This window comes from Mirounga leonina, unplaced genomic scaffold (assembly GCF_011800145.1).
Source record: "Mirounga leonina isolate KUSES-001 unplaced genomic scaffold, KU_Mleo_1.0 Mir_418, whole genome shotgun sequence".
Lineage (NCBI taxonomy): Eukaryota > Metazoa > Chordata > Mammalia > Carnivora > Phocidae > Mirounga > Mirounga leonina.
Window position 1 is genome coordinate 25560991 of NW_023270739.1, and position 23950 is coordinate 25584940.

General features: G+C 35.8%; 1 protein-coding gene across 2 annotated transcripts; it reads left to right on the top strand.

Annotated features, from left to right (window-relative positions):
• Positions 1–1736: 1736 nt before the first annotated feature.
• Positions 1737–9694, top strand: KERA (keratocan). 2 transcript variants are annotated; one of them, XM_034987857.1, is made up of 3 exons: positions 1737–2028; positions 3741–4634; positions 8753–9694. In XM_034987857.1, the coding sequence occupies exons 2-3, from the start codon at positions 3749–3751 to the stop codon at positions 8917–8919; spliced, it is 1053 nt and encodes a 350-aa protein (XP_034843748.1). In that variant the 5' UTR covers positions 1737–2028; positions 3741–3748; the 3' UTR covers positions 8920–9694. The 2 variants fall into 2 exon arrangements, with proteins under 2 accessions (XP_034843748.1, XP_034843747.1); XM_034987856.1 differs by lacking the exon at positions 1737–2028 and adding an exon at positions 2043–2274.
• The last annotated feature ends 14256 nt before the right edge of the window (positions 9695–23950 follow it).

Below are 23950 nucleotides of genomic sequence, written 5' to 3' on the forward strand. Positions count from 1 at the left end.
AGGTATGTGTGTGTGTGTATATATATACATATATATACATACATACATACATAAAAATGCATGTCTTCTTCCAGAGGCTAGGCTAGAGATAAAGACTCAGGAGTCATCATAATAGAGGGAATGGTTAAAACTTCTGTGTAGAGAGCAAGAAGGGCACAGAGCAGAAGACAGAATCTCAAACAGCTCCAAATGCTAGAAACACTTCTAAAATAATGTTAGAGGAAACAGAGAGCTTCAGGATATAAGTGGGAAAATTTCACAAAGAAGGGCAAGGAAAAACTAGGAGAGAATGTCACAGAAACTAAGAGAAACATTTAATAAAAGGGGCGGGTCAACATTGTCAAAAGTCACAAGTCAAGTAAGCCAAACACTAAAAAGCTTCAATATATCAGTAAGCATGAAGATGATTGCTGATTCTTGTCACACTAATTTTAGGGAGGCAGAGGGATTAGAAAACACCTTTTGGTGGGTGGGTGGGTCATGGGTGCCATGGTGAACAGGAAATGAAGATTGGAGGCAGCCAAGATGCTACTTTAATTTTCCTACAATGAACATGCAGCAACATTTGTGTCATCAAATCAAGAAATGACTCAAGTAATTTGGCTAAAAAAGAAAATTAAGAAAGAAAGGAGATGACTAGCTGGAGGGGGCTGTGCAGATTTGAAGATCATCTGTTGTATATATCCTGAGGGTTTAGGAAGAGAGAGGAAAGTTGAACCACAATGGAGAAATCATTGTTTTGAGAAAACCAGTCACACTTGATTTTTTACTCACATGTGAGATAAGTGTACCTGTACAAGCTACTAAGAGATCATGTCTGAATCAGATCTTAGCCTATAAAAGTCCTTAAACTTAAATGAATTTCCCAGTTGAAAGCATGCGGCTAATGCTAAAGGAAGGCCAACATTTCCATAAGCATTTAGGACAAATTAGGGCCCACCCTGAGAGGTAGTCCAGTATGGTGGTGAGCTGGCAGAGCCCTAACTGACTTGCTGATGGTTAGGAGGCAGGAGGTGGGGGTTCAGGAAAGGTCTTTTGGGTCCAGAGCCCTCTCTTCCCCTCCTCTTCTCTGTGCTCCATCTTTGATGTTGCTTATGTGAGCAGTGCTTACTGAGTCTTGTGAATTAAACTTCCTGACCTCAGAATGAGAAGTTTTGAAAAACAAAATGTCTACAATCCATCCACGAATAATGTTTGAAAACTATTTTTATTCATGTCTTTCTTCAAATGGCACAACGATTCTTCTTCTCAAATATAAGAACTAGAAGACATTATCTCAGATCTATGTGTTAAAGGAAAACCAATAGCAGCACAACGGAATGTCTTGTAATGGACTAAATGCAAAACATCTGTTCTAATGAGAAAAAAAAATCTCATTTTAATAATTACTTGGAATAAAGCTCCCAATAGGAACCAGAGATACAAAAATTATTTCTATAAAACAGAGCATAACACCACATTTAGTGCCAACATCGGGTATAGCTTCTCAGATTTCATTTTTAAATTTTTCAAATATGTTTTTCTATCTTTCCCTCACACACAATATTTTCTAAGTAGAATTCCAGCATCTGTTTTAAATGAGAAATGAATAAAATATTTCCATGGAAACAAAGGACATCAGCACTTATTTCTTTTGTATTCAATTTTTAAAAAAGATTTTCTAGAAAAAAAAAAAAAAACACTTTAAAATCTCTTCTTGTTATACTTGAAATCAAAACTGCTTTCCGTTGCCTGCTGGCTGAACAGGTCTAGATATCAGTCCATTACAACATCTTTGGAACTGTGACTTCAGAGTGACAATTGCCCTGAATTTTTGCTATAGGTTCTTAAGCTTAGAGTTAGTTTTCCTGTGCTGAGCTGCCTAGGTACTGAGGTGCTGTGGTTGTTGGAAGGGTTAAAGTTGGAGCCACTGATGCATATATTTTAGGGAGGATTCATAAAAACACGACAGGGGAGCCTTGGTCAATCCATTACTGGGAATGAGCAGTGACCAATAGAAAGAGAAGCAGAAGATCCAAGAAGGCTGAGGTAAGCATTCTGAAGCCCTGGCAAAGTGGAAACAATAGATCAAAAGGTGTTCACCGTGACTGGTCAGAGTAGGTTTTATTTTTTCTCATAGGACGTTTGACAGCATACAATAAAAACAAACCGTTTTAGTCACGGGGTGTTTTTGTTTTGTTTTGTTTTGTGTGTGGTTTTTTTTCCCCCTTAACTGAGTTTTAGCAAACTTCAGACCCAGACACAGGACTCAACGGTATATTCCTGGACAGCAAGGTAAACTCTTTCTTGCACTTTTAAAAACCTAAAGTTACGAATTCAAAATTCTGATTCATCAGAGGCAGGGTTACAGCTTAATAACTAAAGTAAAACCTGATTCTGAAGAAAAGAATGTTTTAATGTGTCTCTATTGGAAGATGACCAGAGCAGAATTCTACAATCGTAAAAAATTCGACAGCTTGCGGAAGCAGCTCTGCACTTGTCATTTCCCTCAATTTAGTGGCACAATGGAAAGATCAGCATTTCATAAATGATGCTTGTTTTATTTTCTCCTGAAGAATCAGTAAAATGTATTCAGTTCTTATTGTCAAGCAATTGAATTAAATGTACATTGGTCAGAATGTTACTGTTTTATATATATATATAATGTATATATATAATATATGGGTTTTTTGGTACACATAATCTTATATTTATATATAATTTATATATATAATACTTATATAAATATAAAACTTATATTTATATATATATAATATATATATGTATTATTTTTCCTGTGAGAACAGTTTGTTGTACCCATACCTTGTTGATATTCAATGGGGAGCATTTATATCCTTGAGATGGTCGTATACCGATGTGTTAACCTATTCTTTATTAGCAGCCATTCTGAAAAAATGGAGCTCTATCTTTCCCTAAACATGTTCTTTGCTTTGTTTTGTTTCTTATCGACCACAGTAATGCCATAAGTGAATATATTACTTGCCTAAATTGGGATATAGAGTTCATAGTCCAAATTCCCTGGTTGAACAACTTGAGCACAATAAACTACTAGACAATGCCTTTCAGAGAAATACCTTCAAGGGACTCAAGAACCTAATGCAGCTAACTTATAATATTAGAAGTTTTTCCCCAAACCCCAATATAAAACTTACCAGAGAAGTTGAGCAACAGAGCAAGAGATTAATCACACATTTTTTTTCGTATCTTAAAGCCTTCCTTCACAACAAACTGCTAAAATCTTCTTTGATCTCTCTATTTCTTTGGTTCAAGGGCCAAAGAGCCTGTGAAATCTCATCCAGATGTTCTGCTCATTTAGGAGTAGAAGTAAAAGCATATGCTTACTTCTTAGAAACAACACAGACTCTCAATTTGAGTTATTAAAAGATTACTTTTTTTATACTCTTTTATTCAACTACGGGTTTCAGTTAACTTTCTTGTATTAAATAGCCCGAGATGGAAAAGCACTTAGAGCTCCTAAAATTTGCTTTCCATTTCTCAGTTTTCATTGTGATTGGGTTAAAACCAGAAAGCTAGAAATTAGTGAGCCAGTTTCAGTGTTTGCAAAATGCTTTGCATATAGTTCCTACTAAATATATGTGTACTAATTGATATCTGTGTATAAGTTGTTGACATGTGTTTACCTTCCCTCAAAGAAACAATGTTTACTGGTTATTTTGGTGCACATAATCTTCTAAAGGTCAAGATATTCAAACATCTAACAGTTATATTCCCTATCCCAGGTCCTATAATGGCAGCCACAATCTGTTTCATCATCTGGGTGTTATTCATAACAGATACTGTATGGACTCGAAGTGTGAGACAGGTCTATGATGTAAGTGATCCAGAGGATTGGGCTGTTCATGACTTTGACTGTCCCAGGGAATGCTTCTGTCCCCCTAGTTTCCCTACTGCTTTATACTGTGAAAATCGAGGTCTCAAAGAAATCCCTGCTATTCCTTCAAGGATCTGGTATCTTTATCTTGAGAACAACTTGATAGAGACCATTCCTGAGAAGCCATTCGAGAACGCCACCCAGCTGAGATGGATAAATCTAAACAAGAACAAAATAACCAACTATGGAATTGAAAAAGGAGCCCTGAGCCAACTGAAGAAGCTGCTTTTCTTATTTCTGGAAGATAATGAGCTGGAGGAGGTACCTTCTCCTTTGCCAAGAAGTTTAGAACAATTACAATTGGCCAGAAACAAGGTGTCCAGAATTCCTCAGGGGACCTTCAGCAATCTGGAGAACCTGACCCTTCTTGACCTGCAGCACAATAAACTACTAGACAATGCCTTTCAGAGAGATACCTTCAAGGGACTCAAGAACCTAATGCAGCTAAATATGGCCAAGAATGCTCTAAAGAATATGCCACCGAGATTACCAGCCAATACAATGCAACTGTTTCTGGACAACAATTCCATTGAAGGAATACCAGAAAATTATTTTAATGTGATTCCCAAAGTGGCCTTTCTGCGACTAAACCACAACAAATTATCAGACGCAGGGCTCCCTTCAAGTGGATTTGATGTATCCTCAATTCTAGACCTTCAACTGTCTCACAATCAACTCACAAAGGTCCCCCGAATCAGTGCTCATCTGCAGCACCTTCACCTTGATCATAACAAAATTAAAAGTAAGTAATCATCAGGGTATGCCTTTGATTGAAATGCTCGTGGTCATTAAACTTATTCTATATTTTCTTTAAGAATAACAACCTTTGGTCTTTCCACCACCCCCCCACAACTAATGTGCCCTGAGATTTCTTTTTTCAACTTTCAGTATTTTGTCTCTGTCTATTTATTCTCACACACAGTCTTAATGAACCAAGAAAGTCAAATCTTCAAGTTGTAAATTGAAAAGTGGACTTTAGTAATCTACAAAGGGTGATTATCCATTGGAGAAACCAAATATATATTCTTTTACTCCGAGGAGATTCCAATATTTCTGCCTCACTGGGTAGATTTATTTAGGAAAATGTACCAAGCACAAACAACCTCATGCATAGTAATAGGAGTATGATTTAGGAGGTATCAGAAAGGAACCTTGGTCCTAAAAACTACAGGTGCTTGAAACCACCATAATTAAAGTCTCTGCTCTAGATTAGAGGGTTTCTCAAACCTTAGAGTGTGCAGATTGGTGGCTCCACCCCAGAGTTCCTGATTAAGTCTGGATGAGACTTGAGACTTCTCATTTCTAACAGGTTCCCAGGTGGTGCTGAGACTGCTGCTCTGGGGACTAAGCATTGGGGACCAACACTGTAGATTAACACCTTGTTCAATTGAAATGGAAACAAGTACTCCTGAAAGTTGGTGACTTCTTAGGACTAATGGCAATCAACAACGTAGAATGATTGCTCCTTTCATGAAAATAGCTTTCGATAAGGGAGAGAGAAATGAATGCAAAGTGCCTCGGAGGCAGAGGTACCATCAAAGGAAGATGTGGTTATAGAAAGAAGAGGCTGGAGATGCTAAATGCAAACATGGCATCTTCACAGTCCTGCCTGGGACCAGGCTGACCCTACTGCAGAGGTGGACAGTATCATGGTCTCACCACAGGGGCACTGGAACCAGCCTGACACTAATCTTCAACCCTGGCACAAGCCCTTTAGGAAGATAACCTAAGGAGACTTCTCCTGCCCAGCCTTAGAAAATACATTCCTAAAGTGGGAAGCAGTCAGATAGTTTGTAGGAAAATGGCACAGATAATTGTCAGAAGGTGGTACCGCTTGGTTATTATACCTTAGTTTCCTTTAAGCAAATAATCACACAGGCATCCTATTTATAAGAATAGACTATTTTTCCACTGGGTACTACTCAGTTATTCAAGACCTCTTTTCTTTTTGTTTTGTTTTGTTTTGTTTTGTTTTCTTTTCTTTTCCTTTCTTTTCTTTTCCTGGTTTTTCTACCAGCATACTTGAGCATATAATCTGGGAATTAACAAAGAGATTGCTCCCACATTTTTCCATGGTGATGAGGCACATTATTTAATCCTGTAGTCAAGAGCAAAAGATGCAACGGAAAAAAAAATGTTAATCACTGAATCTGTTTCACTGAACCAGATAGTACAACAGTCAATATTGACCTAAATATATACATTTTTTTTTCCTGATGAAAGTTCTGTGCTTCTACACATGCGTTCCTTATCTGGCAACAGAAGTCCCATAGGTTTGATGTGGGAAGTGAATTTAAAGGGATTCCACATAGATCCCTGTTTGTGAATTGGGGATCCCCCTGAGAAGTTGAGAAAAAGGGACTTGAGGAGTGAGATAGCAAAATTCAACACGCAGCTGGGCACATACACCAGCCACTTACATAGTAAAAACAGAGCAGGACTCTGTTCTTCCTCCACTCACGTTTTTAAAAGTTTTACAGTGTTTTCTCATATATTTCTGTTCTTCAGTTGTTCTCATACCTTAGCATGCATCAGGATCATCTGGAAGGCTTATACAATATAGCTTGCCAGCCCCACCTTCATATTTTCTGACTCAGTAGGTCCAACGATTTAGTTCCCAGGAGGTATTAATGCTGCTGGTCCAAGGACCACACTTTGAAAATCACAGATTAATCCTCACAAGAATCTTGGTTGGTAACTTAAGAGTTTCTGAAGAAAGAAACTGAGGGTCAACTAAGTGAAGATACTTGCCCAAGGACAAAGAATAAATATAATACAGGACCTGACATCAGGTCCTTCTCATTTCAAGTGTTGTTTCCTATTCATACAGTATAATCCCAGCACATTTTTCTTCAATTTCCAGAATACAAGACTTTAGAAAAATTTCTACCAACCCAGGTAAGAATAATTCTAACAGCAACAACAAAGAGAGATTTATTTGTTCCTTAATGTAGATATCAGGCATGGTCGTTTCTATATTCCCAGAAAATAAATGTAAAATAAGAATTTCCCTGGCTAGAATTATTGGCTCACCGGTATATCACACTGTGTAATAATAACTGTTAAAGTACTTATTTCTTCTGGCTGCATAATCTACTCTAGTTGTTAATAAAGTGATTTCCAAGAAACATACCTTTTATATGAAGAGTTCTTAGAATTTATAGGACGGTGACCTTTTCTTATGAAAAAGTTGGAAATATTTATTTCTTCAGGACAATCTAAAGGACTTTAAATTTGGCAAAAATGTTATCTATTCAAATAAGGTCCTTTGTGATGTTCTCTGAGAAACACCATAATTAATTTATGAAAATATAACTACATTTAGAACACTTGCTTCTCACATTACATTTATGCAGACATGCATTGGTTATGGGGCATAAGGCAATAAGGATGGTAGCACATTAAAAGGGACATGGTCTCTCCAGGAGGCAAGGGACCCTACGTAGTAGGAAAAGGACAAGGCTGGTGTCAGCTCTGCCACTTACTTGCTAAAATACCTTGTGCACGTTATCTTACCTGTCTGAACCACTTGCAATGCCCAGGTAAGGGAGAATAATCATATTGCCTGAAAAACACTGTGTGATGGTAAGGTAATAATGCATGTGAAAGATAACTGTATATACACAAACTGCTATACATTACGAGTCACTATTTTTAGCAAGTTGAATTCACAAAATAGCATAAGATCAGAGCATAGCAACCTCGCTGTAAGCATAAGCTCAAAGGAAAGCCATTGCCAAAGTTAGGTGGGTCTCATCTTCTAAGGGAAGACCTCTTTCTCAAAATAGTTTCAAATGAGACTTAAAAGCAATATGCAGATTTATGGTTGAAATCAGCTATAATGCACACTTTTCTGAATTTTGCTATTTTAACAGGTTTCCTCTCCTGAATACTCCTAAATTTCAGTATAGTCATTGATGCCAAGGGCTCTGATCCAAGACAGGTGCATGATTTCTCACATCCTAGCCATCTGAAAAGGCTGATGAGATATTTCCTGGCTTGGATCTTTGTAATTTGATTCTTGGCAAATAAATCCTTTCTAATTAAATACACTTAAATATAAAGATGCAATGTTCTTTTCTGTAAGTATTATATATGTAAACTTCGGTTACATGTACTTTTTAAAAACCTCATCGTACACTATTAATTGGAAATTTTGCATTTTCAGTTAATTTTAAGCACTTTCCCTAATAATAAACTGATTTTCCACCTACACATCCATCCATCCATCCGTCTACCCATGCATGTAACCATTCCTTCTATGAACCTTTGTCTCCACTTCTAATACTCTAAATACTACCCATCTCATTTTATAGTAATCTAAGCATGCCTTATCTCACCTGGAAGCTTAGAAAGCAAATGATGTATTCTTTTATTTCCATCACAGCTTTTTTTTTTAAGATTTTATTTATTTATTTGTGAGAGAGAGAGAGAGAGCACGCACTAGTGGAGAGGGGAGGGCAGAGGGAGAAGCAGACTCCCAGCTGAACAAGAAGCGCGATGCAGGGTCCATCCCAGGACCCTGAGATCATGACCTGAGAGCTGATGTCAAAGGCTTAGCCTACTGAACCACCCAGGCGCCCTTCCATCATAGCTTTTAACAAAATGACCTTTCTCGTGCTCTGTGCAAAGTATAACTGAATACGGAGTGAGATGACTATATATATGTTGCACATTTTCTTAGGGTTACTTTTATAAGACAGATATACCTCCAACTTGACAAAAATGGTTTGTATCTCTGGCACTTTCACAGATCAGGCTGCTAGGCCCGCTACGAGACTGTTCCATGGCTTGTTGGTCTTCTCACACCTGGTCTCTTCTGTTCTAATTCATTTGTTCATGCCATCTTTGTCTCCATAGATGTGAACGTCTCTGTAATATGTCCTCCCACACTGCCTGCAGAACAAGATTCCTTCAGTTATGGACCTCACCTTCGCTACCTCCGTCTGGATGGAAATGAAATCAAACCACCAATTCCAATGGATTTAATGAACTGCTTTAGGCTCCTTCAGGCTGTCATTATTTAAACACATCTTCAACATCTAAAATCTGTTTAATGAGTTAATATTTCTGAAATGAAATTTGGTTACCATTCATAACTTTAAGACAAAAGTCACATTTCCAATTGCTCTTGGCCACCATTTTTGTTTGTATAGCTTATGTTTTCTATTCAAAGATGCTTTCACCAATGATATGTAGCACAGTTAGCTTTTCTTTAATTAGTAAAACAGACACAGAGTTCAGATAGTTTATCAACTCAAAGATAGTTCTTTTTTGTCTCTTCACAGCTTACTAACATCAAATAATGCAGTTGTATTGTTATGCAATATAAAAGACATATTGGTTTGCATATGTTCAAAATTGCTTATGCAGATATTATATTGATAGTAGAAATACAGTAATCTAACAGGAGATAGGAAAAAATGAGATATTTCTTCATCATAATTAATTTCAGATTGCTAAGTAACATTTGTAAGTATAAGTGTGGTATTTAGCTCAAGAAAGGATATGAAATGTATTAAATACTTCATGAAAGGAGACTTTTAGTCATTTAATACCAAATAACAGAAAAATAGTAATTTTCAGTTCACTACTATTTTTTATAGCTGCTGTTCTTAATATAGTACAGTGCACTCTATCAATTAAACAAGTCCTAAGTTTTACATTTATTATAACGCATTTCTCACAGAATCTTAGTGTTTTAACATTAGAAATCCACTTGAATTGCAAATTGTTCAGCTCTTATATTTGCCAGTGGTTTTGGATTTTTTAAATAAAAAGAGTGAAAGCTTTCTAATGAAATAGTAGTAAAACATTTATTTCAGGGGTACTATTTATAAGTTTTATTAAGAACATATTTTATAAAAAGTATTACAATAACAATAATTTCCATTTTTCTACCATGAATATATGCAAATATATTTTCTTCTACTTTTGTTTTTCCTTCTCTTCTGATAAACATAAGAAAAAATTTATACTCTAATCACTTAACATAATACAACTATTTCTCATGAGTTAAAAAGAAAGAACCCAGGATTTCATTTAGTAACAAAGTATAGTTTACCTTAGACTTCTAATTTCTAGGGCATATCTATAAATAATAAATATTCCATAGAGATTAATTCATGAATTTATATATTTTCCAAACAGTATTCTGAAATATCTTACAAAATTTGATATATTTCCCTAGAAGAATGATCATATATGCTTGTGAAAAACCAGATTAAGGAAAATCTAACATGTTACTTTACACCAAGGCTTCTCAGAAATTTAATGTTATTCTATAAAGAAAGGTGAATTCTTAAGAAAAGAGCATAATATACTGTTTTGCCTACTTCTTTTCACACGAAAACTTATTTGGGGTTAGGAGGGAAGAACCAATTAACATACTTTGAACAGAGTTTTTAAAATGTTGACTAAAGGCAAGAAATGAAATTAATTGACATTAAGAAAAGAATATTTTTTAGAAGACTTCAAAACACATAAAGAAAATTACTAAATTTATGTCATGAAAATACAAGTAATCAGATATCATTAGGCTGGGGAACAAGAATATGTTGAGAAAAATATAAGAACTTTAAATATTTGAAAATTTGCCATATGAAAAAGGGATAAAATGTATTCCAAGGGCTCCAAAATGAAGATTAGAACATGTGGGTGAAATGTATATGGAGCCATATTTTAACTCTGGCCAAGGAAGAAATTTCTAATAGTTGTTCAAAATCATCCAACAATGAAAGCAACTTTTCTTGAAATGGCATTACCCACCATTGGGACTGTTCAGAGAATGAGTAATGGTTCAAGGGAAAGGCTATAAAAGGAATTCTTGATTTGGAAGCAAAGTTGTAAAATGTTCCTCTATGACCTTTTCAACTCTAAGAATTCCCTCTCTTCTCCCTCCCTCCCTCTCTCCTACCCTTCCTTACTTCCTTCCTTCTTCCTTCCTGTCTTTTTTTTTTCTTTATTTCAGAAAATATACATTGAGTACCATACCAGAGTATACTACACACTGGGGATATAATAGTTTATACTGTAGTGGATAAGACACCAATTAGGTGAATAACTACAAAAATATATAAAATTTTATCTGTGATAAATGCTATTGACAGACAACTACATGTTACAAAGGAATTACTAATACTAATTTGATGTAAAGATTCTCTACAGAAGTAGTGATTAAGGAAGCATATAAAGGATGAGAAGTACTTATCACTGGTGGGAGGGAAGAATATTTCAGGCAGAATTTAGACCCTGTTGTTTCTAGGAACAATTTAGAAGTTCCTGAAGAGTTTTAAGTCAGAAGGGACTCTGTTCATTGAGGGTTAATATCATGTAGTAGTAAAGAACATTAACACTGAAGCTAAAATTACTGAGTTCAAACTCCAGCTTTCCCATTATGTGGTCCTGGGCAGAATCTTTAAATTCTTTGTGCCTCAGTCTCTTCTCATTTACAAAATGGGGACAAGTAATAGCACCTATCTTATGGTGAGAATTAAATGAGTTAGGATATGTAAAGTGTCTTGAGGAGTGCCAAATATATGGAAGTGCTAAATGTTTATTATTACTGTATGCAATATATAGCTACATAGATCTAGACATGCATACATATAGATGCAAGCTTCTTGGTGTAGTGAGTAAAACTGTTTGGAGGGAACTAAGACTAGGTGGGAATAGAAGAGTTAGGATTTTAATCTTACAGCACAAATTAGAAAAACAAAGGTAGCTTAGAGTATAATGGCACTGATGGGTTTGCTAGAAATGGAAGGACATGGACAAATGTGAGAGAGTTAGGATGTGATACTGTCAGGATTTGGTGGTTGATTGAATAGATGGAGCAAGAGCAAGGAGGTGGTAAGGTTTCTGCTTGAAAAACTGGATACATGGCAATGTGTTTTCTAAGAGGAGCATGCTTAGAAGATCATGAGTTTTATTTTAGATGTGGTTAGTTTGAAATTATTTGGATTCATCCAAGAGAAGTCATGCAAGCTGTTGAAAGAGGACTAATGTTAAAAGGAGGGGTCTGGACAGGCACATAAATATGTAGGTGAAATTTTCTAGATTTTGTTAATAGTTCCAAAAATTTGGGGGAGAATTCTGTATTTAAATATTCATATGTGTGTGAGGGAAGACTGAATCAAAAGCAGGGGACAGATTGAGAAAATGCAGGCATAATTCTAAGTATTGACCAATGAAGCTAGAAGGAATAGAGTAAGCTTTCTATCAGAAATTTTTTAAAAATATAGGCACAAAGTTACTATAAAGTCTTTAAAATTTACAGATAATCTGCTGTTCTCTTTCTTGATGAATACATTGTGACTATTACCAAAAATTTTTTAAAATCCAGAAAAAAAACTAGGCGATAAGCACAAGCCATTTTTGAAGTTATGGGATCTTCATAATGCTCAACCTCTCATTTTATGGCCCTAACTGAAACAAAACAGAACAAAACACTTTTATCTATGATCTCACCATGTAAATATGATAAGCTTCATTCATAAGCAAGTAAAAAAGGAGCAAAAATAAAATAAAAGGCAGTATCCAATGATCATGAGCAGTATATTTGCAAATGATAATGTTAAAAAAAAAAAAAAGAGGAGCTTTTGGTGGTAAGAACCCTGTAACAGATTGTTTTATTTGCTTTCTCTAAATTCTCCTTAAAACAAAACACCTAGACAGAAGAACCGCATGGTGGAAGACAATTCCCAGATGACATCTTTTATAAAATTGGTGTCAAAGAATCCAATGAATCCTCCACCCCACAAAATGATTGAATGTAAATGTAAGTGTGTATTGATAAATAGAGAGATGGATGTATAGATTGAGATATTTAAATTTTTCAGTGTTCTAAGAACTATGCATTGGCCAGGAAGAATGTAAATTTTATTGGTTAAAGTTAGAACTATATATCATATAGGAAGAATGAATTTTTTCAAAGTTAACCACAATATATTGGTAAGGAATGTAGAACTGTTAAACTAATACAAGGGGGAAATAGAGTGGCAAAGAGTATTTACTGAGTCTAAAAGAAGGCAAGAGGAGAAAGTAAAAAAAAAAAAAGGACAGGGGCGCCTGGGTGGCTCAGTTGGTTAAGCGACTGCCTTCGGCTCAGGTCATGATCCTGGAGTCCCTGGATCGAGTCCCGCATCGGGCTCCCTGCTCAGCAGGGAGTCTGCTTCTCCCTCTGCCCTCTTCCCTCTTGTGCTGTCTCTCATTCTCTCTCTCTCAAATAAATAAATAAAATCTTTAAAAAAAAAAAAAAAAAAAGGACAAGTAGAATGTATATAATAAAATTGTGCATTTGAACCCACATATATCGGTAATTACATGGTACAGTGGTTCAGAAGTTGTGCTTTAGAGAGGAAAGATCAAGTTTCAACTCCAGCTTGTGGCATTTACTTTGCCATTTCCTTGATCTCTGGCAAATATCTGAACATTTCTAAGGATTGGATCTTCATTTGCGAAATAGGGAACAGTATCAACTATCTTTCACAGTTGCTGTGAGGATAAGAGAGAACAGATGTGCAGTTCTGATCACCTGACACATAGAGATTCTCCAATAACTGGTAGGCTGGAATTTTATTATTAGCAGGGACTCTGGTACCCACAATTGCACGTTTTCTCCAGACCATTTTGCAAATAAGAAACTGAGAAAAATGAACGGTGAAACTGATCCACGTTTGTTTATGTTTTGGTGCCCTGGAAAGTTAAACAGCCAAGTAGAGTTAATAGTGATGGAATGGGGCCGGAGAAGTTGGGTAGTAAAAGAAATGAAATTGGGATGGGACAGATAAATTGAAGAAAAAAGACTGAAGCCTCCATGGAATGAAGTCTAGGCTTAAGGGGAATTACAGTGTACATAACCTGAAAGGAAAAGAGTGATCTGAGCCTGGAGGACTACAGTTTAAAATATCTTAAGTAGCCCAATGCTGAGAAATGAAAAGACTTTGGGTGTGGGAAGGAATTGCCAGAACAAAGAAGTGAATGTCACTGAGGTCAAAGAGTAGGATCTATGACATTGTAAGAATCTCCGATGAAAGTGCTTACAGAGCTCCTGCTTTGACCACCAAATTATACCACCTGTCATGATGAAATAGGCCATTACAGTTGAAAAAAATTAATAAAATTATTCTAGAATACATACATACCCATAGCAATTGATTATTAAAATACTACTTTAAGAATTATTGTGCCCTGAGGTGCCTGGATGCCTCAGGCAGTTAAGTGTCCAGCTCTTGATTTTAGCTCAGGTCATGATCTCAGAGTCGTGAGACCGAGCCCCGTGTGGGTCTCTGCCCTCAGCATGGAGTCTGCTTGATATTCTGTCTCTTCCTCTGCCCCTCCCCCCACTCACTTTCTCTCTCTCTCTCTCAATAAACAAACAAAATCTTTTAAAAAATTATTGTGCCCTAAGGAATGATATTTTGCACAATATCTGAAATATTGCATATATTAAAGGTAATTTATGATTTAGAAAAACAGTGAAATGTCTTATTTACCAAAAACTGTAGAAAATTTTTATTCCTCATGCATCTGAGACAGATCTCTGAAACTCCTTGCTCAGAATATTTCTATACAGGGAAAAGAAGAAAAATGATACATAAGCATATTATAGAATTTAAAACTGTTAAGCAAATATAGCACATCATTTACAAAATCATAGGATTATTATCCTGAAGTTTGAATCTGTTGTTCTACCTTTGGGAAAATACCACTTTCTTTGTGACATTCAGCTGAGTAAACAAAATTCAGACTCATTGTCTGAGTTCTTAAAGGTTTCTGAAAACAAGTTAAAATGATCCTGGAAAAAGATCAGAACAGTCAAAGGACTAGCAGGAATGGCTTTCACAAAATCCATCTGAAAAACTACCCATAGTGTATGTTATGGTGCCAGGGTTTGTTTCCAACAGGGCAAGAGTCTTGCCACATATTCCATTTGTTGGCTTCCTGCTTGCATTAAAAGTGACAAAACAAAGCTGTTGGTCAGTGGGAATATAGACTAGGAACACCGTCCAGGTTGAGAAGTTGAAAAGATTGCCTTCAAAGAAATGGAAATAAAGATGGAACAAACATCTTTTCTACATATGATCAGCAAATTTAGATCTATCTAATCTACCCAACCTTTATATAGTTAAGAGGAAAAGGGCAGAAAGTGATTTGGATGACTTAATAGTTATTAATGTATTAAAATTGAGGATGGTGAGATAGAGTAGTAAGAGCATTGAGGATGTAAAGTAAGATACACATAAATTTGAATCCGACGTCTGCTGAGGGAAACTGAGAAAATTACTCAAATTCTTTGATCATTGATTCTTTAATTATGACAGGCGGAAAATAATATGTACTTTACATGATAGTCCTCTGAGAATAAGAAGTAGTCTATTTAAAATGCCTACAGTATAGTAGGTGCTCAGTAAGTAAAATTTGATCATTAGTATTATTGGTATTATTATTTGAGGTTCTTAAAGATGTACTAAAGAAGCTTTAGACAGTAATTTATCTGGAAGTAATATGTGCTAAAGTAAGATTAGTAAAATGTTAATGATGGAGTCTCACAGCTTGGTATATAAGTATTCACTGTGAGATTCTTCCAATTTTATTGTTTGAAAAATTTCATACTAAAATTTTTAAAAATCTAGAGGTAGAAAAAATGACCTGATAATTAATTCTTTTTTACTCATAACATCCTAGTGACTTATAGAGGTTCTAAAATGCTAGTCATAATATTAAACCTATCTAAAATCATTGACGGCAAATTTCTTTTTTTTCCCCAAAATTTTTATTTAAATTCAAGTTAATTAATATATAGTGTCTTATTGGTTTCAGGAGTAGAATTTAGCTATTCATCACTTACATATAACACCCAGTGCTCGTGGCAAGTGCCCTCCATCCCCCACCCTCCTCCCTCAGTTTGTTCTCTACAGTTAAGAGTCTCTTATGGTTTTGAATGCAAATTTCCTTATTTTGATGGAGAGGTCTAGTATTCACCGATACCATTTTACTCTCTTTCTGGGCAAAATGAAGGATAAAACTGTCCCATCTCCTTGAAAGGAAGCAGAAAATTCATGAGACAATTTCTGGCCACTGTGCAATGAGTGGAAGTGACATGCATCACTTCCAGGTCAAAGGATTTCATTGCTGAGGTGCAACCTTCTTTTTCCATCCCACTAATGTGAGGAGGAAAAAGTCCCCATGTTCCAGGTTCCAGATGGTAGTGGGTCTGCCACTCTGTCCGCAATCTTTGTAGCTGTTCAAGGGATAATATGGGGCAGAGCTGCTCCCCTAACTGGTATAGGGACAGATCGCCTTTGAGAGAAAGTAACTTTTTTTTTGGTATAAAGCCAGTAAAATCTGTGGTATTTGCCATTACGACATAACAGTCTATCCTTAAAAATTCATTCACATTTTGCATATCTTTTCAGTGATGTAAATGGATAAATTCTGAAAATTTAGTGTTACATTATCAGTATAATATTTGCAGTTTAACTTTTTTTTTTTAAAGATTTTATTTATTTATTTGAGAGAGAGAATGAGAGACAGAGAGCATGAGAGGGAGGAAGGTCAGAGGGAGAAGCAGACTCCCTGCCGAGCAGGGAGCCCGATGCGGGACTCGATCCCAGGACTCCAGGATCATGACCTGAGCCGAAGGCAGTCGCCCAACCAACTGAGCCACCCAGGTGCCCTTTGCAGTTTAACTTTTAACTTCTATCTAAATGATATATGAGCTTGCTAAAAATCTAACAGCTAAGAAAAGTCTCCAATGAAAACAATGATTTCCTGCCCCACCCTTCCCACTCCAGTCTAATTCTCTAGACACAACACTGTATATATTTACAGATTTTATTTTTCTTGTAATTATTTTCTTTTTCTTTTTTTTTTTTAAGATTTTATTTATTTATTCATGAGAGACAGAGAGAGAGACAGAGGCAGAGGGAGAAGCAGGCGTCCCGCGGAGCAGGGAGCCCAATGCGGGACTCCATCCCAGGACCCTGGGATCATGACCTGAGCCGAAGGCAGACGCTTAACCGACTGAGCCACCCAGGTGTGCCCTCTTGAAATTATTTTCATACTGTTGATAACATGATTTTATCCTTCTTGATTTAGTCACTTTTACTGTTATAGATGATCATTTAGCATACTCATATCTACTTACTCCTTTCTTCTTATATTTTGGTAGCTATCTTTTTATTTATATTTCTTAACTTAGGTAATAAGCTTGAATAAAAAAATGTACACTTCTATTTCCAGTTTCAACAACTCTAGAGGACTACCTTAACTTTTCTCTATATGAGAAATTAATTAACATCCTAACCTTTCCTTTTGCTTTACCATTGTCTCATGTCTGATACACCTATATTTTCATGTTAAAGTTGCACAGTTTTGTAAATAATAGCTATTTTCTGTGCATGCTTTAAAGTGATGCTAAAAGAATTTTTTAAAGACAGTTTAGAGTAGGGTGCTGGGGTGGTTCAGTTGGTTAAGTGTCTGCCTTCAGCTCAGGTCATGATCCCAGGGTCCTGGAATCGAGTCCCACGTTGGGCTCCCTACTCAGTGGGGAGTCTGCTTCTCTGCCCTTCCCCTGGCTTGTGCTCTCTCTCTCGCTCGCTCACTCTTTCTCTCAAATAAATAAATAAAATCTTTAAAAAAAGACAATTTGGTGTATTGAGTATGTAAATTTTGTCTTTTCCCGAATTGCAGTAAGAGGCAGGCTCCTCCTTTTCTATATCCATTCCTTAGCAAATATTGAACTTATAAATTTGATTTCTGAATCACCAATTAATACATGTTCATCTTGTTTCTACTATCATCCAAGGAGATGTTGAAATGTGCCATTCACAGTTGACCTTCTCTTCAATTTCTTTGCTGTAATGGAATTGGTCCATTTTAGAATTCTGTACAATGATTTCAATGAGATTTTGAGAGGAATGTGAGACAAATATGCTTAGATAGCATCTTCTCTGTCCATCGCCACTCCATTAAAGATTCACTGTCATGTAGCTATTTGAAATCTTCTTAAAATATAAGCGTGAGTCCTGGGATGAGGTAAATGTTAGAAACAGGAAGAAGTGTGTGGGTGAGTATCAAGAAGTGGAGAGCTAGGAATCAAAACCACAATGAGATATCACTTCACACCTGTCAGAATGGCTAAAATCAAAAACACAAGAAACAAGTGTTGGAGAGGGTGTAAAGAAAAAGGAACCCTCATGCCCTGTTGTTAGGAAGGCAAACTGGTGCAGCCACTGTGGAAAACAGTATTGAGGTGCCTCAAAAAGTTAAAAATAGAATTACTACATGATCCAGTAATTCCATTACTGGATATTTACCTAAAGCAAATGAAAAGACTAATTTGAAAAGATATATACACCTCTATGTTTATTGCAGCATTATTTACAAGAGCCAAATTATGGAAGCAGCCCAAGTGTCCATCAATAGATAAATGGATAAAGATGTGGTCTATAAATGCAATGGAATATTATTCAGCCATAAAAAGAATAAAATCTTGTCATTTGCAACAATGTGGATAGAACTAGAGTGCGTTATGCTAAGTGAAATAAGTCAGTCATAGAAAGACAAATACCATAAGATTTCACTCATGTGTGGAATTAAGAAACAAAACAAAGAAAAAAACAGAGACAAACAAACAAACAAACAAAAGCAAGCTCTTAACTACAGAGAACAAATTGATGGTTCCCAGAGGGGAGATGGGTTGGCGGGTGGGTGAAATAGGTGATGGGGATTGAGAGTACACTTACCATAATGAGCACAGAGTAACGTGTAGAATTGCTGAACCTTCATAGACTTTCACTCCCTACATGCCTCATATTAGCAGGATTCCTCTTCCCTCTCATCACAAGATCTTGTTATTCAATGAAATATTACAACTAAGTAGTTTCCTCCTCTTTTTCCTTTCAATTTACCTATACTTGACTACTACTCTTTCCAAACTTATGGTTAAATGTGCATCTTTTTAAAACATTAAAATCTATACATTCCCATGTTTGGTAAGTGTATTTGTTTGCTAGGGCTGCCATAATAAAATACCACACTTGGTAGCTTAGGCAACAAAAATTTATTTTCTAGAAGCTAGATGTCCAAGATCAGGGTGTTGATAGATTTGGTTTCTACTAAAGTCTCTGTCCTTGGCTTGCAGATGGCAGCTTTCTCTCTGTCCTCACATGGTTTTCTTTATGCACACAAAACCCTGGTATCGCTCAGTGTGTTCAAAGTTCCTCTTCTTATATATATATTTTTTAATTTTTAATTTTTTTTAATTTTTTAAAGATTTTATTTATTTGAGAGAGAGAGAGAAAGAGAGCAAGCAAGCATGAGCAGGGAAAGGGGCAGAGGGAAAAGGAGAAGCAGGCTCTCCACTGAGCAGGGAGCCTGAGCTGGGGCTCAATCCCAGGACTCTGGGATCATGACCTGAGCTGAGGGCAGATGCTTAACTGACTGAGCCATCTAGGTGTCCAAAGTTCCTCTTCTTGTAAGTCAGATTGGATAAGGACTTACCCTAAAAACCTCATTTTGACTTAATCACCTCTTTGAAGACCTCATCTCCAAATACCATTCTGAGGTACTGGAAATTACAGCTTCAACATATAAATTTTGGGGAACACAATTCCTTCTGTAATAGTAGTCATCTGAAAATGCAATGTTTCTTTTTCTTAACTATTTGAAGTATTTTATTTAGTAACTGGTAAAGATACATATTAATAGATCATGTGAGTGTTTTTCCCACATTTTGTCAGACTAAGCATTACTATTCACTAATGTATATAGCTACATTTGCTAGGTGCTTTTAGTGCTTAGAGGAAAATCTAATTGCATGAGTCACAGTAGCTACAAGATTGAACCAATTTAAATGCAAGGTAGCCCAGAAAAAGGAAAGCACACCAATCAGTATTAAATTCAACCCTAGTTATCAGCCCTACAAAATACACAAAGCTTTAAACATAAACCTATACAATTTCAGATAGACATAAGACTAATTTAACGAAGTGTTGTCTAAAGCCAGTTCATTTGTTCAAAATGAAAATTTTTACTCTCAAAATCTAAGCAAATAAACTTTACAAAGAATGAATGCTAAGTCTAAATTCTCAGCAGTTCTAAATGGCCAAGATAGTTCAACAATCTCTAAGCTAGCTGACAGAATCTTTTGGTCCTAAGTAATAATTCCAAATGTTTGGGGAAAGATCTCAAGAGAATAAAATGAGAATTGCCACATCAAATCTTCTGTGTTTATAAAAGAAACAGCTGTGACTAAGGAGCCTGAGGGCAATGAATTAATATTCAAAGTTATCTTTCTGAAATGGAGTTATGAATTTGAACATGTTCACAAGAAAATAAAATAAGCTGACATCCATTTGAATGATCTTTACAGATGCGAAGTAAATATATACCAATCCACTTTGCAATTAAATCCACATAATTAGTTCAGGGATTTCATGCCAAAAGTATGTTGTAATTCTACTAAATTTAAATTGTGCATAGTGGTAAATGAGAATAAATATTCCAAAATGATAGCTCATTTAGTATGTTCACACACACACATGCATTCACGCACACACACACACAGAATCAAACCAATGCAAATCTGGAAATAATTATATCATCTCTTCATTGGCAAACGTAAAGGAAAAGTTCACAAGGAAACTAGTTTTACATTTAATTTCTCATATTTCATGCACATAAGGAAAAATAAATGATGGCAAAAAAAAAGGGTTATATGTATCTTTCGTTGCAGTCAAAAGATTACTTGTTCTATGAACATATTGTAAAGACATCCAAATGTTCTTTATCTTCTTTACTAAATGATAACTAATTTAATTCCAGATGGTACGTATTACACAATATCATTCATCAAAAGTTGTGTGATTCCAAGCACATAAAACTCTTGCAAAAAAGCACTGCTCTGGAGTTCTTTTTTTGTTGTTGTTTTTTCTTTCTCCTCTCCTCTCCTTTTTTTTTTTTTTTTTTTTTTGCAAGGGGCAGTGGTATTAATTTCTGGTAATGTGATATCTAACAGTATCTTTGTAAAGTGGCAAAGATTCAGACATCACTATATTCTTTTCTAAGTAGAAAGTTAGCCTTTACTCATCATTCTTTTAACAAGGTTTATTAGGCTATGCATTTTGTCTAAGAAAATGTGAAAGGCAATGCAACATAGTAGCTAAAATTAAAAAAAAGATAGCGAAGAACCAAATAATCTAATTCGAGTAGAAGATAATGTGTCAAAATTGTTATGCTATACCTATAGAAGAATTATTTTAAATCAGAAACTAGAAGTACAGATCTAGCCCAAGTCTTGGGTCCTAGTAGGATCAGCCTATAAACAATCATCCCATTGTCTAAGAGAGGATAATCTAGTCGCTGAGGTTATGGCTGAGATTAAGAAGAAAAATACACTTAAAGAAAAAAATGCTACTATTTTTAAAATATATTTATTTATTTATTTAGAGAAAGTGTGTGAGCAGGGGGAGGGGCAGAGGGAAAGGGAGAGAGAGAACTTCAAGCAGACTCTGCAGTGAGTGTGGAGCCCCACCCAGGGCTCCATCTCAGGACCCTGAGATCATGACCTGAGCTGAAATCAAGAGTCAGATACTAAACAGACTGAGCTACCCAGGCATCCCAAAATGACTGCTAGTTTTAATCCCCAAAGTAAGTTGCTAAATATATATTGACACCATTATAAATATACAGAATCCAATAAATACTGAGCAGTAAATATTGGAAGTTTCAACTACATAAACAGATCAGTAAAATTGATGTTAAATGAAAATTTAACAAGGATTTGGGTATACATAGTGAGTGGAAGTTACCCTAGGAAAAAATTGAAGGGGCTGTGAGGTAAGAGAACCAATAAAGGATGTGTTAATGAATGACTACCATGGTGGGCAACCGGCAATCAAACACTGGGGACTCTGAGAGACTTGCAGAAGACCTCTTGGGATTATCCAGTGAGGGGGTGAGAAAGCTGGGGTTTTTATATAACTACTCTCAGTCTTATCAATTTGCTTTTTCATGTCTGTAAATAGGCAACCGAACATGATTGCACCACAAATGATTGTGGAGATGTACCTGTAGTTTGAAAAACATCCTGCTGGGGCGCCTGGGTGGCTCAGTCGTTAAGCGTCTGCCTTCGGCTCAGGTCATGATCCCAGGGTCCTGGGATCGAGCCCCGCATCAGGCTCCCTGCTCAGTGGGAAGCCTGCTTCTCCCTCTCCCACTCCCCCTGCTTGTGTTCCCTCTCTCGCTATGTCTCTCTCTGTCAAATAAATTAAAAAAAATCTTTAAAAAATAAAAAAAAAAGAAAGAAAAACATCCTGCTAAAAATACGTGTTTGTGTAGTACAGCAAATTAGTCCTGATGGTAGAAAGAGTGCAAAATTTGATAAAAAATCCTGAGTTTTAGCTCAACCTCCCTTTGTCATTAGCTGATAACAAAATGGAATAATCTTTCTGTCTGGGCCTTAGAGTTTTGTTATTTGAGAAATGGTGAATTTGAAATATTGATGAAACCAACAGATTTTCCAGTTCTAAGTCCCAAGAATCTTTGATTAAATACATTTTTATTATGTTTAATATATCTTTATCCATTTTTTTTGGTCAGGCCCTAAAAATTTTAAAGGCCACATTTACTGCTTTTCATTAAATAGAATACAGAATGCCTTTCCAATGTCAGAAAGCCATCTGTAAAGTGAATAAATTAACATGGCTAAAACAAAATCCTTCCACAGGAGAAATCAAATTATCTGTTAAAGCAATTGGACATAGCTCTCACAAATTTTCACGATAGACCATTTAGTACAAGGAATATTACTTCAAGATTTGAAAAGAAATTAGTCAATGTTCAATTTTGAATTTTAAAGAGAATGACACCATGTGTAAGCAATAAACTTAGAATCCCAAACAAACCAAATCCTCAAAAAAACTCCCTCAAGATTAAAATTGTTTCCTAAACTACCATGTTATTGATGCCAGATGTTAATCATAAAAACAGAAGATAAAGAACTTATGCACAGAGAAAGTTCCATTTTCAACAGTAGGATGTCAACTTATGAAAAGAAGGAGTCAGTGTAAGTCTGGTTAGCCAAGAAGCCTTCTGTAACATATTATAACATTTTTCCATTAGCCATAGTTTATATAGTCGAATCTTTTTTACAGGTTAAAATACATATTTTTTTGGATAAAAGTCTTAAACTGCTGGAGGTTAGCAGTCATGTGATAAATGCACAAAAGAAGTTACTTCTTGAGAGATTTCTGGAGATTTGCCTTATTTTATTTTATTTTTCTACAATGAGAGAAGAGGTTCATCCACGATTTGTAGCTGTCTCTCCAAACACTGCCTTTATCTTATATAGTCCAAGTCCACATTTCACAGCTTTTCTCACATCTGTACTTGATTGCTACCTTAGCACCACAAACTTAGCATGCTCAAGCCCTTTTTCCCTAGAAATTATTTTCTTCTGCCAATTTCCCTTTATTCAACGATGTAATCTTTCATTCAGTCATTCCTTGATTCATTTAGCTTTTCTTCATTCAAAGGTCTACCAGGAGGAGATATACTGGCAGGAGATACAACAGTAAAATACAGTGTCTGCTCTTGAAAGGTCCAACAAGAGAGTGATCATATAGGATAGTTACCATAACATGGAATAGTGCTGTCATTGCTATTAGTGAAACACAGAGCACTCTTTCACCCTGCAAATTTTCAAGATGCCTCAGATAGAACCAAGTGACTTGAATCTTGACCAGTGAGTGAAATTTTCCAGGGTAGAAAGAAAGGCAGTGGTTTAGCATAAACAAATTCAAAGCAATGGGGAAAATGAAGTGTAGCCTATCTAAATTCCAGATTCCTATTCCAAAGGGTAGAGTTCTGTTTGTTCCTTCCCCTTGTGCTGTTAGTATCATACATATATATATATATGATATTTCATATATATATATGAAAATTACATATATATAATTTTTCACATAAAAATTTATCCAGTTCTGCTGGATACAAATACTCTTATTTTTCAATATTGACAATGTCTTAATTCAACTTCTTTTTTTGAAGATT

Bases quoted from the DNA above. Each gene is read 5' to 3' on its own strand.
- KERA (XM_034987857.1), top strand. From the start codon at position 3,749: ATGGCAGCCACAATCTGTTTCATCATCTGGGTGTTATTCATAACAGAT. The intron at 4,635-8,752 runs GTAAGTAATCAT...TTGTCTCCATAG, and splicing joins TGATCATAACAAAATTAAAA to ATGTGAACGTCTCTGTAATA.